At 52.6% G+C, this 20,499-nt stretch overlaps 1 protein-coding gene across 2 annotated transcripts in view; it reads left to right on the top strand.

Annotated features, from left to right (window-relative positions):
* cdk20 (cyclin-dependent kinase 20) overlaps window positions 1-20,499 on the top strand; it is a 64,012-nt gene that overhangs the window by 4,577 nt on the left and 38,936 nt on the right. Inside the window, exons 3-8 of one of the 2 annotated variants that reach the window (XM_052009101.1) lie at window positions 687-875; window positions 1,877-1,998; window positions 2,651-2,713; window positions 3,703-3,826; window positions 5,612-5,767; window positions 9,828-10,000. In XM_052009101.1, coding sequence (XP_051865061.1) covers window positions 687-875; window positions 1,877-1,998; window positions 2,651-2,713; window positions 3,703-3,826; window positions 5,612-5,767; window positions 9,828-10,000 — 827 coding nt within the window. The remainder of the gene's footprint in view (window positions 1-686; window positions 876-1,876; window positions 1,999-2,650; window positions 2,714-3,702; window positions 3,827-5,611; window positions 5,768-9,827; window positions 10,001-20,499) is intronic. The other variant, XM_052009102.1, reaches the window with a different exon arrangement.

The raw sequence follows: 20,499 nt of genomic DNA, 5'->3' as shown, positions 1-20,499 counted from the left end.
TCCTGCTCCCCGTGACTCCCTCCCCCCCTCCGTGATCCCCTCCGGCCCCCACACCACTCCCTGTCTCTGTAACCCCTCCGGACCCTTCACCCCTCACCATCTCTGTGACCCCCTCCGGCCCCTACACCCCTCCCCATCTCCATGACCCCTTCCGGCCCCTACACCCCTCCTCGTCTCTGTAACCGCAGCATCTTTGCATGTGTAAAGAAATGCAAGTAGAAAAATAGAGACACGAGAGATTCTGCAAACACTGAAACTAGAGCAAAGCGCGCGCGCGCACACACACACACACACACACACACACACACACACACACACACACAAGATATGTACACACACACCACACACACACACACACAAGATAAGTACACACACACACACACACAGCTGGAGGAACTCAGCCGCTCAGGCAGCATCTATGGAGGGAAATAAACAGTCGATGTTTCGGGCTGAGACCCCTCAGTCGGAAAATAAATCTGCTGATGAGATTTATGCCCTCTTGGTTCAGCTAAATTCAACGGGAGCGAATTTTATTCCTTATCTCAATTTTCTGGGCGGCGATTTGTGAAGGGCCTGTTTCTGTGACCCAAACAAGTCTCCAGTGCGTTCGGGAAGTTCTCCAGTGACACTCCAAAGAGTCTCTGACAGTTTTTGGGCTCCTCTCCTGACCCCCCCCCCCCCCCCAGGTTGTGAAGCTGAAGGACGTCTTCCCCCATGGGACGGGCTTCGTGCTGGTCTTCGAGTACATGCTGTCCGACCTGTCTGAGGTGATCCGCGACTCGGACCAGCCGCTCACCGAGTCGCAGGTCAAGGGCTACATGATGATGCTGCTGAAAGGCATGGCCTTCTGTCACGAGAACTCCATCATGCACCGGGTGAGAGACTCCCGCAGAGCCCCCCTCCACCGACCCTTCGGCACTTGGGGAGAGGCTTCTCTCCCTGCCCAGGGCTAACTGAAGGCTGTGGGAGGGGAGTGCCAGCTCATTCCCCGCACCGCTGCCGTTTGAAATCCAAAGAAGCAAAGGGGGTACAGCCCATGCTCCCCCCAACTTGCCCTGACCCAGCCTGGGAAAGAGAGGCTCCTGACAGCACGCACCCCTGGGTCGTGGCCGCTCCTCGCAGTGTGGGCTAGCAATGGCCACGGCTTAATGGCACACCACCACCCCCCCCACCCCCCCGCACCCCGCACCCCGAGTTCGTCCCTCTGAGTTGGAAGGATGGTCCACTATGCAACATCTTGTTAAGGAGGGGCGGTGAGGTGGGAGGGGGCAGCGAGGAGGGAGCACCCTGGCCTGTGAGGGGTGGCAAGGAGGGAGCGCCAGCGAGGAGGGGCGCCACGCCACGGGAGGTGTGGCAAAGATGCTGCGCTGGTGAGGAGGGAGTGCCACGCCACGGGACGGGCAGCCAGGAGGGAGCACAGCGCTGTGGGAGGGGCGGCAAGGATGGAGGGGCAGCGAGGAGGGAGCAGCGCGCTATGGGGGGAGGGCAGCGAGGAGGGAGTGCCACACCACGGGAGGGACGGTGAGGAGGGAGTGCTGCACCACGGGAGGGATGGTGTAGAGGGAGCACCGTGCTGCGGGAGGGGGTGGCGAGGAGGGAGCGCCATGGGAGGGGCAGCGAGGAGGAAGGGGCGGTGAGGAGGGAGCGCCGCGGGAGGGGCGGCGAGGTGGAAGGGACGGTGAGGAGAGGGCGCCGCGCCGTGGGAGAGGCAGCACATGAGATGTTTACCACTGACGACGTTAAGGGCCGTGCACAAGATCCGATTGCCAGCAGCGAACCCTTTCAGCATTTGCGCTCAGCCAGGGACCATCCTGCACTTCTCCCAGCCGTTGCAGTCGGTTGACCGGAAACCTCTGTCCCACCTGTCCCCTTGCAGGACCTGAAGCCAGCCAACCTGCTCATCAGCTCAACGGGACACCTGAAAATCGCCGACTTTGGCTTGGCGCGGGTCTTCTCCAACCAGGGCGGCAGGCTCTACAGCCACCAAGTGGCCACCCGGTGAGTGAGCTTGTCCGCGATCTGGTCACCGACCGCTGCAGGGCATCAGTCAGCCCACCTCCCCCACCCCTTCCACAGCTCCATCCCCTCGCTGACTGCATCACCTCTCTCCCTCCCAGCCTCCCTTCCACAGACTCTGTCTACACTTCCCGCTGCCTCAGGAAAGCAGCTAGCATAATCAGAGACCCCACCCACCCCGCATATTCTCTCTTCTCCCCCCTCCTGTCAGGCAGAAGATACAAAAGCCTGAAAGCAGGTACCACCAGGCTCAAGGACAGCTTCTATCCCACTGTTATAAGACAATTGAATGGTCCCCTAGTACGATAAGATGGACTCTTGACCTCACAATCTACCTCGTCATGGCCCTTGCACCTTATTGTCTGCCTGCACTGCACTCTCTCTGTAACTGTGACACTTTATTCTGCATTCTGTATTATTTCCCCTTGTACTACCTCAATGCACTGATGTGATGAAATGACCTGCATGGATGGTATGCAGAACAAAGTTTTTCACCGTACCTCGGTACATGTGACAATAATAAACCAATTTACCTCCCTACCCACTGTCCCGTGTCACCCTGACTTCTCCTCATCTCCCACCTTGCCTCCCAACTTCAATTCTAGTGTGTTACATTGGTTGTTCTGTGTTCCAGGTGGTACAGAGCGCCAGAGCTGTTGTATGGAGCTCGCAAATACGATGAAGGCGTGGATATTTGGTGAGATACTTGTCAATTATTATCGTCCCGCAAAAGAAATGTTTAGGTTCTGTGGGAGAATGGTCCCATCGCACACTCCTGGGGTCAGACACAGGATGAAACTCCCTCTACACTGTCCCATCACACACTCCCAGGGTCAGACACAGAGTGAAGCTCCCTCTACACTGTCCTATCACACATTCCCAGGGTCAGACACAGGGTGAAGCTCCCTCTACACCATCCCATCACACACTCCAGGGGTCAGACACAGGGCGAGGCTCCCTCTGCACCGTCCCATCACACATTCCCAGGGTCAGACACAGAGAGAAGCTCCCTCCACACTGTCCCATCACACACTCCCGAGGTCAGACACAGGGTGAAGCTCCCTCCGCACCGTCCCATCACACACTCCCGGGGTCAGACACAGAGTGAAGCTCCCTCTACACTGTCCCATCACACACTCCCGGGGTCAGACAGGAGCAACACTCAGTTAAATGCAGGAAACTAGTTGAGGCTGCCCCATACATTACTCACGGGCGATTTGACAGCTGAAAACACGGGACTTCCATCCATCAGGCTGCTCGTCAGTGAACCAATCAGGACCCAGCTGCAAAGGCCCTGTGGCCCACTGTGGTCCTAAGGCTCCTCCTCCTCCCCTCAACACATCCGGAGGAGCTCTGGTTCCATTCCTGACCTGGGAGGATCCGGCCTTCACGGTGGAAGGATCACATCCCAATTGATTCCCCCAGGTTTAGGGGTGTCACCCGCAAGAAGATAGGAGCAAGGGTAGCTCTCAAGCCTGCCTTGCACCAGCTCCTCCATTCCCCCGATCCCCCAGACACCTCCAGGGCTGAGAACTCTAGCTGGGATTCTCTCCCCGTGTGCTTTGCAGGAGTCGTAAACATGTTCCGAGGGGGAATGAGAGGGTCTCGAAGCTCACCTGGTAACGCTGGGGAGAGGGGTTGGAGTATGATCTGCTGGATAACCTGGTCTCTCTGTGGTTCCCCCAGGGCCATGGGCTGCATCTTCGGAGAGCTCCTGAACAATTCCCCGCTGTTCCCCGGGGAAAATGACATCGAGCAGCTGTGCTGTGTGCTGCGGGTGCTGGGAACCCCCAATGAGGAGATCTGGCCGGTAAGTAGTTCGCCTGTGCTTCAGTCCCTTTCCGGCCTGATACACGGGGACAGGAGGAGTAGTCTGGCCTCTGCACAGAGAGAGAACCTACTTGAATTACAGGCATGGTAGTGTAGCGGTTAGCATAACACTGTTACAGTGCCAGCGACCTGGCTTCAATCCCGGCCGCTGTCTGTAAGGAGTTTGTACGTTCTCCCCATATCTGCGTGGGTTTCCTCCCACATTCCAAAGACGTATGGGTTAGGAAGTTGTGGGCGTGATATGTTGGCGCCAGAAGCGTGGCGACACTTGCAGGCTGCCCCCAGCACACTCTACGCAAAAGATGCATTTCACTGTGTGTTTCAGTGTACATGTGACTAATAAAGAAATCTTGATCTCATCTCTTAATGATGGCAACATCACGAGGGGCATAGATAGGGTGAATGCACACAGTCTTCCCCCACCCCCCACGGATATTTATTTATTAGTCACATGTACACCGAAACACACAGTGAAATGGGTTTTTTCGCGTCACTGAGAATGTGCTGGGGCCAGTCGGCAAGTGTCGCCACGCTTCCGGCTCCAACATAGCACGCCAACAACTTCCTAACCCGTACGTCTTTGGAATGTGGGAGGAAACCGGAGCACCCAGAGGAAACCCACGCAGACACACGGGGAGAACGTACAAACTTCTTACAGACAGCGGCGGGAATTGAACCCGGGTCATTGGTGCTGTAATAGCGTTACCCGCTACACCACCGTGATACATCTGCAACATCTTAAAAGATACTTGGACAGGTATGTGGATAGGAAAGGCTTAGGGGGATATGGGGCCAAATGGGACGGGCTTAGATGGGAATGCTTCCCCGTGCTGCGTGACTCTGTAACAGCTTGCATTTACGGGCAGTTCCCCAGGCTCCCTTCCCGGGAACCAGTCCATAACCCGGACTGTTCCTAAGTCGGGAATGATCAGAAAGAGCGCGTGGGCGAGAGTCACGGGGACAGCCATGACAGGAAAGCGAGCGAGCTTGGGAAGATCGACCGCCTGTCAGTTCTGGTCACCTCACTACTGGAAGGCTGTGGAAGCCATAGAAAGAGTGCAGAGGAGATTTACAAGATTGGGGAGCATGCCTTATGAAAACAGGTTGAGTGAACTCGGCCTTTTCTCCTTGGAGCAACGGAGGATGAGGGGGGACCTGATAGAGGTGTATAAGATGATGAGAGGCATTGATCGTGTGGATAGTCAGAGGCTTTTCCCCAGGGCTGAAATGGTGGCCACAAGAGGACATAGGTTTAAGGTGCTGGGGAGTAGGTACAGAGGAGATGTCGGGGTAAGTTTTTTACTCAGAGAGTGGTGAGTGCGTGGAACGGGCTGCCGGCAACGGTGGTGGAGGTGGATACGATAGGGTCTTTGAAGAGACTTTTGGATAGGTACATGGAGCTTAGAAAAATAGAGGGCTATGGGTAAGCCGAGTAATCTCTAAGGTAGGGACATGTTCAGCACAGCTTTGTGGGCCGAAGGGCCTGAATTGTGCTGTAGGGTTTCTATGTTTCTATGAAGTCACAGACAGTTCCAGGCTCCAAGGATAACCGCTCATTGCAAACAGCTCGCAAAGACAGGGATACTCCTTAACCTACTACTTCTTTGATTTACGCAAGACACCTGGACATCATGCACCTACACTACAGTCCTGCCGTGGTTAGGCCACAGCAGCTGAGGAACATTACGCCTTACGTTCTCAGTTCCTTTTGCACCCTCAGCATTTGCCATCCTTCCCCCTCTAACGCCTGGCTTCCTCCTGGCAGGGAATCACGGAGCTCCCGGACTACAACAAGATCACCTTCAAGGAGAACCCTCCCATCCCGCTGGAGCAGATCGTCCCGGATGCATCTCCGGAGGCGGTGGACCTCCTGAAACGCTTCCTGGTCTACCCATCCAAGCAGCGCATCAGTGCCGCTGAGGTGAGTGAGCGCCGGGGCGTCTTCCACCGCCCGGGGTCAGCGTAGAGGCAGGCCCACCGAGAGATCCAGCACAGAAACAGACCCTGTGTCCATGCTAACTCACTTGCCCGCATTCGGACCATATCTTTCTATGCCTTGCCTACTTCAGAAACAGAAACAGGTTCATTATTGCCGACGTGTGACGTGAAACGTGTTGTTTTGTGGCAGCAGTACAGTGCAAAGATATCAAATTACTGTATTGGTTTATTATTGTCACTTGTACTGAGGTCCAGTGAAAAACTTGTCTTACATACCGATCGTACGGGTCAATTCATTACACAGTGCAGTTACATTGAGTCAGTACAGAGTGCATTGATGTAGTACAGGTAAAAACAATAACAGTGCAAAGTGTCACAGCTACAGAGAAAGTGCAGTGCAATAAGGTGCAAGGTCACAACAAGGTAGATCGTGAGGTCAGAGTCCATCTCATCGTATAAGGGAACCGTTCAATAGTTTTATCACAGTGGGGTAGAAGCTGGCGTTGAGCCTGGTGGTCCGTGCCCTCAGGCTCCTGTATCTTCTACCCGATGGAAGAGGAGAGAAGAGAGAATGACCCGGGTGGGCGAGGTCTTTGATTATGCTGGCTGCTTCACCAAGGCAGTGAGAGGTAAAGACAGAGTCCAAGGAGGAGAGGCTGGTGTTCGTGATGCGCTGGGCTGTGTCCACAACTCTCTGCAGTTTCTTGCAGTCCCGGGCAGAGCAGTTGCTGTACCAAGCCGTGACCAACATGATATGAAATGTGTTCTTTTGCGGCAGCAGTACAGTCCAAAGACATCAAATTACTATAAATGACCAAAATAGTGCAAAAAGGAATAAGACCATAAGACAAAGGAGCAGAAGTCGGCCATTCGGCCCATCGAGTCTGCTCTGCCATTCTATCAGGAGCTGATCCATTCTCCCATTTAGCCCCACTCCCCCGCCTTCTCACCATAACCCTTGATGCCCTGGCTACTCAGATACCTATCGATCTCTGCCTTAAACACACCCAATGACTTTGCCTCCACAGCCGCCCGTGGCAACAAATTCCACAGATTCGCCACTCTCTGGCTAAAGAAATTTCTCTGCATTTCTGTTCTGAATGGGTGCCCTTCAATCCTGAAGTCGTGCCCTCTTGTACTAGGCTCCCCTACCATGGGAAACAATGCCACATCAACTCTGTCCTGGCCTTTTAACCTTCGAAATGTTTCTATGAGGTCCCCCCTCATTCTTCTGAACTCCAAGGAGTACAGCCCAAGAGCCGTCAAACGTTCCTCATATGTTAACCCTCTCATTTATGAATAACGAGGTAGTGTTCATGGACCGTTCAGAAATCTGATAGCGGAGGGGAAGAAGCCATTGAGTGTGGGTCTTCAGGTTCCTGTACCTCCTCCCCGATGGTAGTAACATGAAGAGGGCATGTCCTTGGTGGTGAGGGTCATTAATGATGGATGCCGCCTTCTTGAGGCGCCGCCTCTTGAAGATGTCCTCGACGGCGGGGAGGGTTGTGCCTCTGATGGAGCTGGATGAGTCTACAACCCTCTGCAGCCTCTTGCGATCCTGCACATTGGAGCCTCCATACCAGGCGGTGATGCAACCAGTCAGAATGCTCTCCACTGTACATCTGTAGAAATTTGTATGCATCTTTGGTGATGTACTGAATCTCCTCAAACTCAAACTGTTTAGATAGACACTTCTGTTTAAAGAGTCATACAGCACAAAAAAGGCCTTTTGGCCCATACGTGTCAAAGATGTACATTCAAGCCAATCCCATTTCCCAGCACTTGGCCCATATCCCTCTAAACGCTTGTCATCCATGTACCTGCCCACGTACTTCTTAAATGTACCTAATGTACCTGCCACAACCACTCCCTCTGGCAGCTGGTTCCGTATATCGAACACCCACTGTGTTTTTAAAAAAAAAAGTTGCCCCTCAGGTTCCTATTAAACCTTTCACCTCTAACCTTAAAACCATGTCCTCTAGTTTACGATTCCCCAACCCTGGGAAAAAAAGACGGCTCACACTATCTATGCCCCTCATGGTGTTATATACCTCTACGGGATCACCCCTCAGTCTCCTACACTCCAAGGAGTAAAGTCCCAGCCTGTCCAATCTCTCCCTATAACTCAGTCCCTCGAGTCCTGGCAGCATCCTCGTAAATCTTTTCTGTGCTCTTCCCAGTTTAATCACGTCCTTCCTATAACAGGGTGACCAAGGACATTGGTCAGGCCAGGAGGTTTTTTTTCCTTGGAGCGTAGGAGACTGAGGGGTGGTCTTATAGAGGTGTATAAAATCATGAGGGGCATCGATAGGGTGAATGCACACAGTCTTTTCCCCAGGGTTGGGGAATCGAGAACTAGCGGGCACAGGTTTAAGGTGAGAGGGGAGAGATTTAATAGGAAGCTAGTGGGTAACTTTTATTACTCAGAGGGTGGTGTGTGTGTGTGGCATGAGCTGCCAGTGGAAGTGGTTGAGGCAGGTGGAGTAAGAACTTTTAAGAGAGAGTTGGAGCAGTACACAGATAAAGAAAGGGTTAGAAGGTTATGGGCCAAATGTGGGCAAACGGGACCCACTTGGATGGGACATCTTGGTCAGCATGGACCAGTTGGGCCGACGGGTCTGTTTCCGTGTGTATGAATAAAGGCCTTTTAAATGTGTGATTGTATCTGATTCCACAACCTCCTCTGGCAGCTTGTTGCAGTTATCAGCCACACTGTATGTAAAAAAAAATATAACACCCCTCTGATTTCCTCTCTGCCTCCTGCCGTTCACCTTAGGCCTATGCCCTCTTACATAGAACACTACAGCACAGTACAGGCACTTCGGCCCACAATGTTGTGCCGACATTTTATCCTGCTCTAAGATCTATCTAACCCTTCCCTCCCACACAGCCCCCCACTTCTCTATCATTCATGTGTCTTATCAAAGAGTCTCTTAAATGTCCCTCATGTATCTGCCCCCACAACCTCTGCCAGCAGTGCGTTCCACGCACCCACCACTCTGTGTAAAAAAAAAAAACTTACCCCTGACATCTCCTCTGTACCTACTCCCCAGCACCTTAAACCTGTGTCCTCTTGTGGCCACCATTTCAGCCCTGGGGAAAAGCCTCTGACTGTCCACACGATCAGTGCCTTATACACCTCTATCATGAAGCCAGAAAGAGTGCAGAGGAGATTTATGAGGATGTTGCCGGGACTCGAGGGACTGAGTTACGGAGAGAAAGGTTGAGCAGGTTGGGACTTCTTCCACTGAAGCGTAGGAGAATGAGGGGTGACCTTATAGAGGTGCATATAACCATGAGGGGCATCAATGGGGTGAATGCACACAATTTATTCCCCAGGGTTGCGGAATCAAGAACTAGAGGGCACAGGTTTAGGGTGAGAAGGGGGAGATTTAATAAGAACCTGAGGGTTAACATTTTCACCCAGAGGGTGGTCCGTATATGGAACGAGCTGCCAGAGGAAGTGGGTGAGGCAGGTACATCAACAATGTTTAAAAGGCACACGGATAGGAGAGGTTTAAAGACCACCTCCTCTCACAGAACCCCCAGAATTCTCTGCCCTCTCCCGAGGGGTGGCGGAGGCCGGATCATTAGGGCCTGTTAATGAGGAGCGTTGGGGGATTGTATGCTCAGGGGATGGATCAATAATCGGGTCAAATGGCAGGGGGGGCGGGGGGGTGGCAGGCTTGAGGAGCCGTGGCCTCCTCCTGCTTCCCATTGTGCCCTTGCGTTCGGCGGGACAACCCCCCCCCCTCCCTGAAATCCGCCTCTGCCGAGCCTCCTGAGTAAGGAAGCCCCTCCCTCCGCGGGGACACCCACCCTCCGTGCGGGGGTCCCTCTCTCCACTTGGAGGCCCCTCCCTTCACGCAGAGACAACACCGCATCCAGTGCTCCAGCCCCCTCAGTGAGGTGGGAGTGGGGGGAAGCCTCCCCGCCATCACGCTGCTCTAACCCCGCGCGTCATGAGGCTCGGCGGTCCGCAGGCTTCACCCGTGTGCTCTTCTCCCCCCCTTCCCCCCTCCCCTCTCCTCCCCTCCCCCCAGGCTCTCCTGCACCCGTACTTCTTCACGGAGCCCCTGCCAGCCCACCACTCCGAGCTGCCGAAGCCCCAGCGGGGGGGACGCAAGACCCAGCAGCGTCATGAGTTCCGCATCGACCGGCCCGTCGGCGAGTCCGCCGTCGACCCCAAGCTCGTCGCCCCGCACGCCAGGGTGTGGTGAGAGGGGGTGCGCGGGGGTGGGGGGTGTGTGAGGACTGAACCCTGCACCCCGCTCCTCGGACCCAGGAACCCCTCCGGAGTGGCTCAGAACCGTTGACGCTGAAGAGAGACTTCTTATCCATGCCTGGTGTGCAATATATATATATAGGCAGTATAGCACAGAGCAGGCCCTTCGGCCCACAATGTTGTGCTGACATAGCTAATCCCTCCATTTTCCTCTCATTCATGTGCCCATCCAAAGCCCCTCTTAAAAGCCCCCAATGAATTTGCCTCCACCACCCTATTGGGCAACGCATTCCAAGCATCCACTACTCTCTGAGTAAAAAAAAACTTACCCCTCACGTCTGTTCTGACCCTACCCCCTCTCACCTTCTACGCACGCCCTCTGGTATTGGATTGCCCAATAATGGGAAAAAGATATTGCTTGTCCACCCTATCTATGCCCCTCATAATCTTATACAGATCCCCTCTCAGCCTCCACCGCTCCGGAGAAAAGAGCCCATGTTTGTTCAGCCTCTCCTGATATCACATGACCTCTAATCCAGGCAGCATCCTGGTAAACCTCCTCTGCACCCTCTCCAAAGCTGTTCCTGAATCATTGAGTGTTGTATCTAAGGGATGGTCTCCCCCGCCCCCCCCCCCCCCCCCCCCCCCCCCCCCCCCCCCCCGTTAGAAAACGCAGTCTTTGCTGTTCCCCATCCTCTTCAGCATTCCCTCCTTAAGGAGATAGGAGTGGGAGTAGGCTACTCGTGGCTCTCCCCCGCCGTTCGAGATGACTCTTCCCCACAGCCCCTAGTTCCTCCAATCTTTCAAAAGAAAAATTTAAATACCTCCTGTTTAACTCCCCCACCCTGTGATCCGCCTCCACAATCAGAGAATTCCAGAGGTTCACCATGCACCTCACTCTTAATCGACCAGCCCCTTTCCCTTGCAACTATGTCCTCTCCCGCCAGTGGAAACAGCTCAACGTCTACCCTGCCATGTCCCCTGGGGATCATCTACATCACCAATCATTCTTCTGCAGAACGTAGATTTAATTTGTTCGGCTGTCTATGATCGGACAACCCTCTCACCCCAGGAGTTAGCTCCGTGAAACTCGTCAGTGCTGCTTCCAATACGGATGCACCCTTTTATAAATAAGGCGACCGAAACCATGCAGAGTGCTCCAGGTATGACTTCATTAACGCCCTGTAACAATACAGAACTGATTTCTAAGCATTAAGCATCCGGCAATAAAGGCCCATCCATGTGTCATTTATAAGATAAGGTATCTTTATTACGCATGTGTACATCGAAAGACACAGTGAAATACATCCTTTGCAGAGAATGTTCAGGGGGCAGCCCGCAAGTGTTGCCACGCTTCCAACGTCAACATAGCACGCCCACAACTTCCTAACCTGTACGTCTTTGGAATGTGGGAGGAAACCAGAGCACCCGGAGGAAACCCACGCAGACACGGGGAGAACGTACAAACTCCTTATGGGCAGCGGCTGGATTTCAACCCGGGTCGCTGGCGCTGTAATAGCGTCACGCTAACCGCTACACTACCGTGCCTGCCCTGTCCTAACTACCTTGATTCTTTCCCTCTCTCTCCGCCTGGTAACCTCAGTCCTGTGTGGAGTCTGTCCCCTTTGCTCTTTCTCTGATATGTGCTCAGGTTGTGATTCCCCATCATGTATTCTGGTGGGGAGGGTGGGTTCTTATTCCCTGTAACGTGCACGGGGCTGCTGTTTATTACTGAACACCGTGTGGTTACTGTGCCCTGTAACGTGCACGGGGCTGCTGTTTATTACTGAACACTGCGTGGTTACTGTGCCCTGTAATATGCACAGGGCTGCTGTTTATTACTGAACACTGCGTGGTTACTGTGCCCTGTAATATGCACGGGGCTGCTGTTTATTACTGAACACTGCGTGGTTACTGTGCATCCCACCAGTCTCCCAAATGCTTGTTCTTAGCTGTACCTACGTCTGGCACTTGTAACCGAGGAGGATCTGTTTTCTACAGCTTACAGTGCGTCTGATATTCCCTATAATCTGCATTGAGTTGATGTTCATCATCGCATCTTACATGACCACTAGTCCCTGTGATTTAAATTGGTAAATTGGTTCATTGTTTGTCGGATGTACAGGGGTACAGAGAAAAACTTGTCTTACATGCCGTCCATACAGATCAATTCATCACATCAGTGCATCGAGGTAGTACAAGGGAAAACAGTAACAGAATGCATAATAAAGTGTTACAGTTACAGAGAAAGTGCAGTGCAGGCAGACAATAAGGTGCAAGGTCATAACGAGATAGATTGCGAAGTCAAGAGTCCATCTTATTGTACTAGGGGACCGTTCAATAGTCTTATAACAGTGGAACGCTTGAGCCTGGTGGTACGCGCTTTCAGGCTTTTGTACCTTCTGCCCGATGGGAGGGGGAGAAGAGAGAATGTCCGGGGTGGGTGGGGTCTTTGATTACGCTGGCTGCTTTCTCGAGGCAACGAGAAGTGGACAGAGTCCATGGAGGGGAGGCTGGTTTCCGTGATGTCCTGAACTAGGTCCACAACTCTCTGCAGTTTCTTGCTGCCCTGGGCAGAGCAGTTGCCGTACCAAGCCGTGATGCATCCGGGTAGGATGCTTTCTGTGGTGCGTCGATAAAAGTTGGTGAGGGTCGATGGGGACATGCCGAATTTCTTTGGCCCTCAATTGCCAACATTCACAGGGCTGCTGTTTATTGTAGCACTCCCTATAACATGTGCTCCCCGTCAGATGTTCCGAAGCAGATGGATAGGGTGACTTAATATGAAGTGAAGAAGGCTAAGATGCTCCTGTGTAAGGCGCGTGCGTGTGCGCACACGCGCACACACACACTCACACATACACACACACACACACAGCTGCCGTTCTGTTTAAGAAACACACACACACCGTTCTGTGTAAGGTGCACACGCACACACACACACACACACACACACACACAGCTGCCGTTCCACGTGACACGCACGAGCTACAGCTCTGGTAGAGCAGGTGTGTTCTCCACACCACACGCAGAGACCGTTGTCCACCTTAAAGGACCCATGTTCTGCTTTTCCTTGCACACACTCCTCCCCCCCACCCCCACCCCCTTTCCCCACAGTGCTGTTGTACACACCCAGCGACTGGTGTCCTATGTGATACACCACCAGGGTAGCAGTGGGTGGCGTGTTACCGCATCGTCCGTCAGTGCCCCTGCAGCCTCTGGATTCGTTACCAACCCCAGGACAATCCACCCTGGTGGGGCCTGCCCCCCTTGAAGCACGGAGACCCCCTCTGTTGCTGGATGTTTAGTGACCCATGAGCATTGCCTCTGCTGTCTGCTTCCCACCGGCTGCTCCTGACGTGAGCCCGTAGGTGGCAGCAGAGGTTCACTAGACCAGGCTCCTTCTCGAGACTCGTTTGATTACCTCTCCACCACCCCCACCCTGCTGTGAGCTGTCCCGCCACAACGTAGACCACTGCAGTGTTCTGCCAGGGGCTGATTCACCAGTGACCTTCCCTCCTCTGAGGTGTCGGGGGCTGGGGTGGGTGGGGGGTTAGTCGGTGATGGTGCCATCACATTCCATCGCACTCGGGAAGCAGTCCACGGCTGCGTGAAGCAAGATCCAGTCAGCATTTCAGCATGGGAGAGGGCGAGGGATGACCCAATGAAAGTCTTTCACATTCTGGACCCTAAGACTGTAAGATACTGGGACAAGGCCCTGGACTCTAAAGCAAGGTTCTGTACTGTATGGCGAAGCTCTGAACGCTAAGACAAGGCCCTGGACTGTATGACAAGACACTGGGCACTAAGGCAAGGAAAGAGGGGACAAGGGGACACGGCCTCAAGATTCGGGGGAGTAGATGTAGGACGGAGATGAGGAGGAACTGCTTTTCCCAGAGAGTTGTGAATCTGTGGAATTCTCTGCCCAGGGAAGCAGTGGAGGCTCCCTCATTCAATATATTTAAGACACAGATGGATTTTTGCATAGTCGGGGAATTAAGGGTCCTGGGGAAGAGGCAGGAAGGTGGAGCTGAGTCCACGGCCAGATCAGCCGTGATCTTATTGAATGGTGGAACAGGCTCGACGGGCCAGATGGCCTCCTCCTGCTCCTAGTTCTTATGTTCTTATGTATGTACAGGTGCATTGAAAAGCTTACTTGCGGCAGCATCACAGGCACATAGTATCAGAATCACAACATGAACAAGAAAATCATGAATTATATAAACTTGTACAAAAAAGAACAGCAAATCAAAGTCCATTGTAGTGCAAAGTGGTCCCAGTGTTGCTGTACTGAGGCAGTGATTAGGGCTGTGCTGGTCAGTTCAAGAACCGAATGGTTGAAGGGAAGTCGCTGTTCCTGAACCTGGTGGTGTGGGACTTCAGGCTTCTGTACCTCCTGCCCGATGGTAGCTGCTAGAAGATGGCACGGCCCGGACGGTGGGGATCTTTGATGATGGATGTTGCCTTCTTGAGGCAGCACCTCCTGTAGATACCACTGATGGTGGGGAGGGATGTGCCCGTGCTGTATTGGGCTGAGTCCATGACTCTCTGCAGCTTCTTAAGTTCCTGAGCATTCGAATTGCTGTACCAGACCGTGATGCAACCAGTCAAGACCCTTCCAACAGTACATCTGTAGAAGTGTTCAGTGAGGTGCCACAAGTTCCAGTGAAGGCGTGCGCCTCTGAGGGACCTTCATAGAATCATAGAACAGTACAGCACAATACAGGCTCTTCGGCCCACAATGTTGTGCCGACCTTTAAACCTCGCCTAAGATTATCTAACCCCTTCCTACCACATATCCCTCTCTTTTAAATTCCTCCATATGCCTATCTAGCAATCTCCTGAATTTGACCAATGTACCTGCCTCCACCACCGCCCCAGGCAGCGCATTCCACGCCCCAACCACTCTCTGGGTAAAAAAGCTTCCTCTAATATCTCCCTTGAACTTCCCACCCATTACTTTAAAGCCGTGCCCTCTTGTATTGAGCATTGGTGCCCTGGGAAAGAGGCGCTGGCTGCCCACTCTATCTATTCCTCTTAATTCCTCTTCACCTTCCCTCGTGACCTCTTCCCTTTGCCCTCCGAGGAAGCAGCGGTCATGTCGGGCCTTGGGGAGCAGCTGCAGTGCATCCTGCAGACGGCACATGCATGGTAGCCATGGGAGAGGAGGGTGGAGACTGAGCCACTCAATTGGAATTGGTTTATTATTGTCACATGTACCGAGGTACAGTGAAAAAACTTGTCTTGCATACAGTTCATACAGATCAATTCATTACACAGTGCATTGAGGTAGTACAAGGGAAAACAATAACAGAATGCAGAATAAAGTGTCCCAGTTACAGAGAAAGTGCAGTGCAGGCAGACAATAAGGTGCAAGGGCCACGACGAGGTAGAGTGTGAGGTCAAGAGTCCATCTCATCGTTCAATAGTCTTATAACAGCAGGATAGAAGCTGTCCTTGAGCCTGGTGCTATGTGCTTTCAGGCTTTTGTATTTTCTGCCCGATGGGAGGGGGGAGAAGAGAGAATGTCCGGGGTGGGAGGGGTCCTTAATTACGTCGGCTGCTTTACCGAGGCTGCGGGAAGTGTAGAGTCCACAGAGGGGAGGCTGGTTTCCATGATGTGCTGGGCTACGTCCACAACTCTCCGCAGTGTCTTGCGCTCCCGGGCAGAGCAGTTGGCGTACCACTCAGAGGGACAGGGGAAAGAGGGACCAACCCATCAAAGTCTCACACCACCCGGAAACAGGCCCTTCGGCCCACCAGATCTGTGCCGACCATCAAACACCCCTTTACAGTAAAACGCAGACGCTGGAAATCTGCAATAAGAACAGAAGACGCTGGAGATACTCAGCAGGTCAGGCAGCGTCTGTGGAGAGAGAGAGAAACGAGTTAGCATTTCAGGATTGCTAATTCAAATCCTATCTTATTTACTTATAATGCAAAAGGTGGTATCTTGACCTGTGGAGCTCAAAAGAACCAGACCACTGGAGGAACTCAGCAGGTCGGGCAGCATCTGTGGAGGGTGATGGACAGTCGACGTTTTACGTCGATACCTGGACTGAAAGAGGGGAGGGGAGGCGGCCAATTTCTTAGGTGGACAGTCTCGACCGGGAACACCGACTGACCATTTCCTTTCCCTCCCACAGGTGCTGAGTTCCTCCAGCAGGTTGTGTGTTGCTGCAGCCTTCAGCCTCTGTGGTCTCTGGTATCTGCACTTGACCCAGGCCTGGCCCCCAGCAACACAAGCCCATCGGAGCTGTCCCCACCCTTGTATCTGCCCCACCCCCTTGCAACCTATTCTCTTTCACGTACGACTTCGCCCACCCCCACCCCTCGCCGAATTCTTTTCACCATTAAACCACGCAGGAGGCACTAATCCTACCATTCATGGAGCAATGCAGCACGTATGCAGACCCTTCGGCCCAACCAGTCCATGCCGACCACCCAGCTAGTCCCAATTTCCTGCGTTCAGCCCATATCCCTCTCCCCGCCCCTCCATGTACCTATCCAAGTGCTTCTTAAATGATACTGTTGTACCTGCCTCACCCACTTCCTCTGGCAGCTCGTTCCATTTACTCACCACCCTCTGTGTGGAAAAGTTGGTCCCTTTTATATTGGTATTAGTTTATTATTGTCACTCGTACTGAGGTCCAGTGAAAAACTTGTCTTGCATTCCGATCGTACAGGTCAATTCATTACACAGTGCAGTTACATTGAGTTAGTACAGAGTGCATTGAGGTAGTACAGATAAAAACAATAACAGTACAGAGTAACGTGTCACAGCTACAGAGAAAGTGCAGTGCAATAAGGTGCAAGGTCACAACAAGGTAGATTGTGAGGTCAGAGTCCATCTTATCGTATAAGGGAACCGTTCAATAGTCTTATCACAGTGGGGTAGAAGCTGTCCTTAAGCCTGGTGGTCCGTGCCCTCAGGCTCCTGTATCTTCTACCCGATGGAAGAGGGGAGAAGAGAGAATGACCCGGGTGGGCGAGGTCTTTGATTATGCTGCTGCTTCGCCAAGGCAGCGAGAGGTAAAGACAGAGTCCAAGGAGGGGAGACTGGTGTCCATGACGCGCTGGGCTGTGTCCACAACTCTCTGCGGTTTCTTGCGATCCAATCTTCCCCCTCTCGCCCTAAACTTATGCCCCCCTAGATTTGGGGAACAGACTGTTACTGTCCACCTTATCTTTGCCTCTTATAATTTTAAACACTTTGCTCCTCATTCTCCTATGCTCCAAGGAATAAAGACCCAGCCTGTCCAACTTCTCCCTATAACTCAAGCCCTCGAGTCCTGGCAACACCTTCTGTGCACTCTTTCTGGTTTAACCACGTCTTTGCTATAACAGGGAGACTAAAACTGTGCACAGTACTCTAACGACTTATACAACTGCAACATAATGCCCCAACGCCTGTACTCAATGAAGGATTGCAGCCCGAAACGTCGACTGCCTGATCTGCTGAGTTCCTCCAGCATTTTGTGTCTGTTGCTCCAGACTTCCAGTGTCTGCAGAATCTCCTAAACTCAATCTCCCCACGTTCCTGTCAATCTTCCTCCCCGACTCTTACCCCTCACCCACACACAGGGGGCGGGGCGATTAACCCATCTCCCCGCGGGTTCATTGGGACGTGGGAGGGAACCCACACAGTCACAGGGAGAGTGTGCAAACTCCACACAATCAGAGGCGGAGGTCAGGATCGAACCCGGGTCCCCGGTGCTGTGAGGCAGCGGCTCTACCCACTGCGCCAGCCCGGAGCTTTGAAGTAAAGTCTCTGGAGCAGCACTGAAACCCTGCGTGGTCCAACACAGCAGTCCCTCCAAGATTAATGCAACTTCTTTGCAGTTCAATTTGCCAACAATTTTGGTCCCTTATTTGTAATTCATGAACTGCCTTGCCACTTTTAACCATTTGTACACCAGGTCCGTTTGCAACAATGCAACTTAAAGCTCTTTCTAACACCCTTCTAGACTGAAGACAGCACTGGAACCTTTTCCTGAGAGATAAGGAGACTATTTTGAGTCAAATTTGTAAAAAAAAAGTCTTAGCCGGTTCTATATTCTTTTTCTCAGTAGAGTTAATTTTAAACATGACACCAGCTGTACTCCCCTAATAGTTACAGCAAGGTTTCAGAAGTCTGTGTTTTATATTTTAAAAGCGACAAGCATTTTACTTTCCAAATTAATATCCTTCCATTGAGCTTGGCCTTCAGTAAGCGTCATGTAACACACTTGCTTGTCTACATTGGTTGTCAGGTCTGTGTTGACCAGGGTGCCAAGTGAAACCGATTCCCTCCACCTGCACATGATCCCAATCCCTATCCCTCCATCCCTTGCCTGTCTAAACACCTCCTAAACATTGCCATTGTTTCTCCTCGCACCATCTCCCCTGGCAGCCTGTTCCAGGCACCCACCACGCTCTGTGTAAAAGAAAAACTTGCCTCGTAAATGTCCTTTAAACTTCCCCCCCCCCCTCACCTTAAAGCTGTACCCTCTAATATTTGACATTTCCACCCTGGGGAACAGACTCTATCTACCCTATCCATGCCTGTCATAGTTTTATAAACCTCTATCAGGTCTCCCCTCAGCCTCCGCCACTCCAGAGCAAACAACCCAAGTTTGTCCAACCTCTCCTTATAGCTCACACTCTCTAATCCAGGCAGCATCCTGGTGAACCTCTTCTGCACCCTCTCCAGAGCCTCCACGTCCTTCCTGTAACGGGGTGACCAGAACTGTACACAATACTTCAAGTGTGGCCTGACCAGAGTTTTATACAGCTGCAACGTGACTTCCTGACTCTTGCACTCAACGCTCCGACCGATGAAGGCAAGCATGCCATACGCCCTCTTCACCGCCCTGTCTACTCTGTTGCCACTTTCAGGGAGCTGTGGACTCGCACCCCGAGATCTCTCTGTACGTCGATGCTCCTCAGGGTCCTGTCATTCACTGTACACTTTCCCCATACATCTGACCTCCCGAAGCGCAACACCTCACACTTGTCTGGATTAAACTCCATCTGCCACTTCTCTGCCCACATTTCCAGCTGATCGATATCCCGCTGAACCCTCTGACAACCTCCCTCACTGTCCACAACCCTGCCAATTCGTGTGTCGTCTGCAAACTTACTAATCAGCCCACTGACATTTTCATCCAGATCATTTGTACATCACAAACAGCAGAGGTCCCAGCGCCGATCCCTGCGGAACACCGCTGGTCACGGACCTCCAGTCCGGATAACTCCCCTCCGCCACCACCCTCTCTGCCTCCATGGCCGAGCCAGTTCTCAATCCAATCTACCCCGAGTCTCCATGGATCCCATGTGCCTTAATCTGGATCAGCCGACCAGGAGGGACCTTGTCACAAGCTTTGCTTAAGTCCATGTGGAAAACACCCACTGCCCTGCCCTCATTAATCACCCTCGTCACCTCCTCAAAGCACTCGATAGAGTCTGCAAGACGTGACCTCCCCTGCACAGAGCCATGCCGACTATCCCCGACAGGTCAATGCTTTTCCAGATCTGAGTAGATCCTATTCCTAAGGATCTTCTCCAGTGATTTCCCCACCACTGACGTGAGGCTCACCGGCCTGTAGTTTCTGAGTTTGTCTCTGCTGCCCTTTCTTCAACAAAGGAACAATGTTCTACAGAATGCAGCTCCATAGAACTCTGGTCAGACCACTCTTGGAGTATTGTGTTCAGTTCTGGTCGCCTCATTATAGGAAGGATGTGGAAGCTTTAGAGAGGGTGCAGAGGAGATTTACTAGGATGCTGCCTGGATTGGAGAGCATGTCTTATGAGGGCTTTTCTCTTTGGAGAGGAGGAGGATGAGAGGTGAGTTGATAGAGGTGTACAAGATGATAAGAGGCATAGATTGAGTGGACAGTCAGAGACTTTTTCCCAGGGCGACAATGGCTAACACAAGGGGACATAATTTTAAGGTGACTGGAGGAAGGTATAAGGGGGATGTCAGGAGTAAGTTTTTTACACAGAGAGTGGTGGGTGCGTGGAACACACTGCCGGCAGAGGTTGTGGGGGCAGATATATTAGGGACATTTAAGAGACTCTTAGATGGACACATGAATGATAGAGAAATGGAGGGCTATGTGGGAGGGAAGGGTTAGATATATCTTAGAGCAGGATAAGATATGGGCACAGCATTGTGGGCCGAAGGGCTTGTACTGTGCTGTAGTGTTCTATGTCTGTTCTCCTGTCCTCTGGGACCTCACCTGTGGCTAAAGGGGACACAAAGATCTCCGCCCGGCCCCCAGCAATCTCCTCTCTTGCCTCCCTCAATAATCCATCGGGCCCTGAGGACTCATCCGTCGTAATGTCCTTCAGGACGCCCAATGCCACCTCCCACCTGATACCCACACGCCCTCGAATATCAGCATCACCCCTGCCTCGCGGATCTCGCTGTCCTCCCTGGCCTTCTCCTCGGTGAACACCGATGCAAAGTACTCGTTTGGTACCTCGACCACTTGCCCTGACGCCTCCTT

Source organism: Pristis pectinata, chromosome 43 (assembly GCF_009764475.1).
Source record: "Pristis pectinata isolate sPriPec2 chromosome 43, sPriPec2.1.pri, whole genome shotgun sequence".
Taxonomy (NCBI): Eukaryota; Metazoa; Chordata; class Chondrichthyes; order Rhinopristiformes; family Pristidae; genus Pristis; species Pristis pectinata.
Note: the sequence above shows the minus strand (reverse complement) of the source record. Positions and strands in the feature narration are given on the sequence as shown.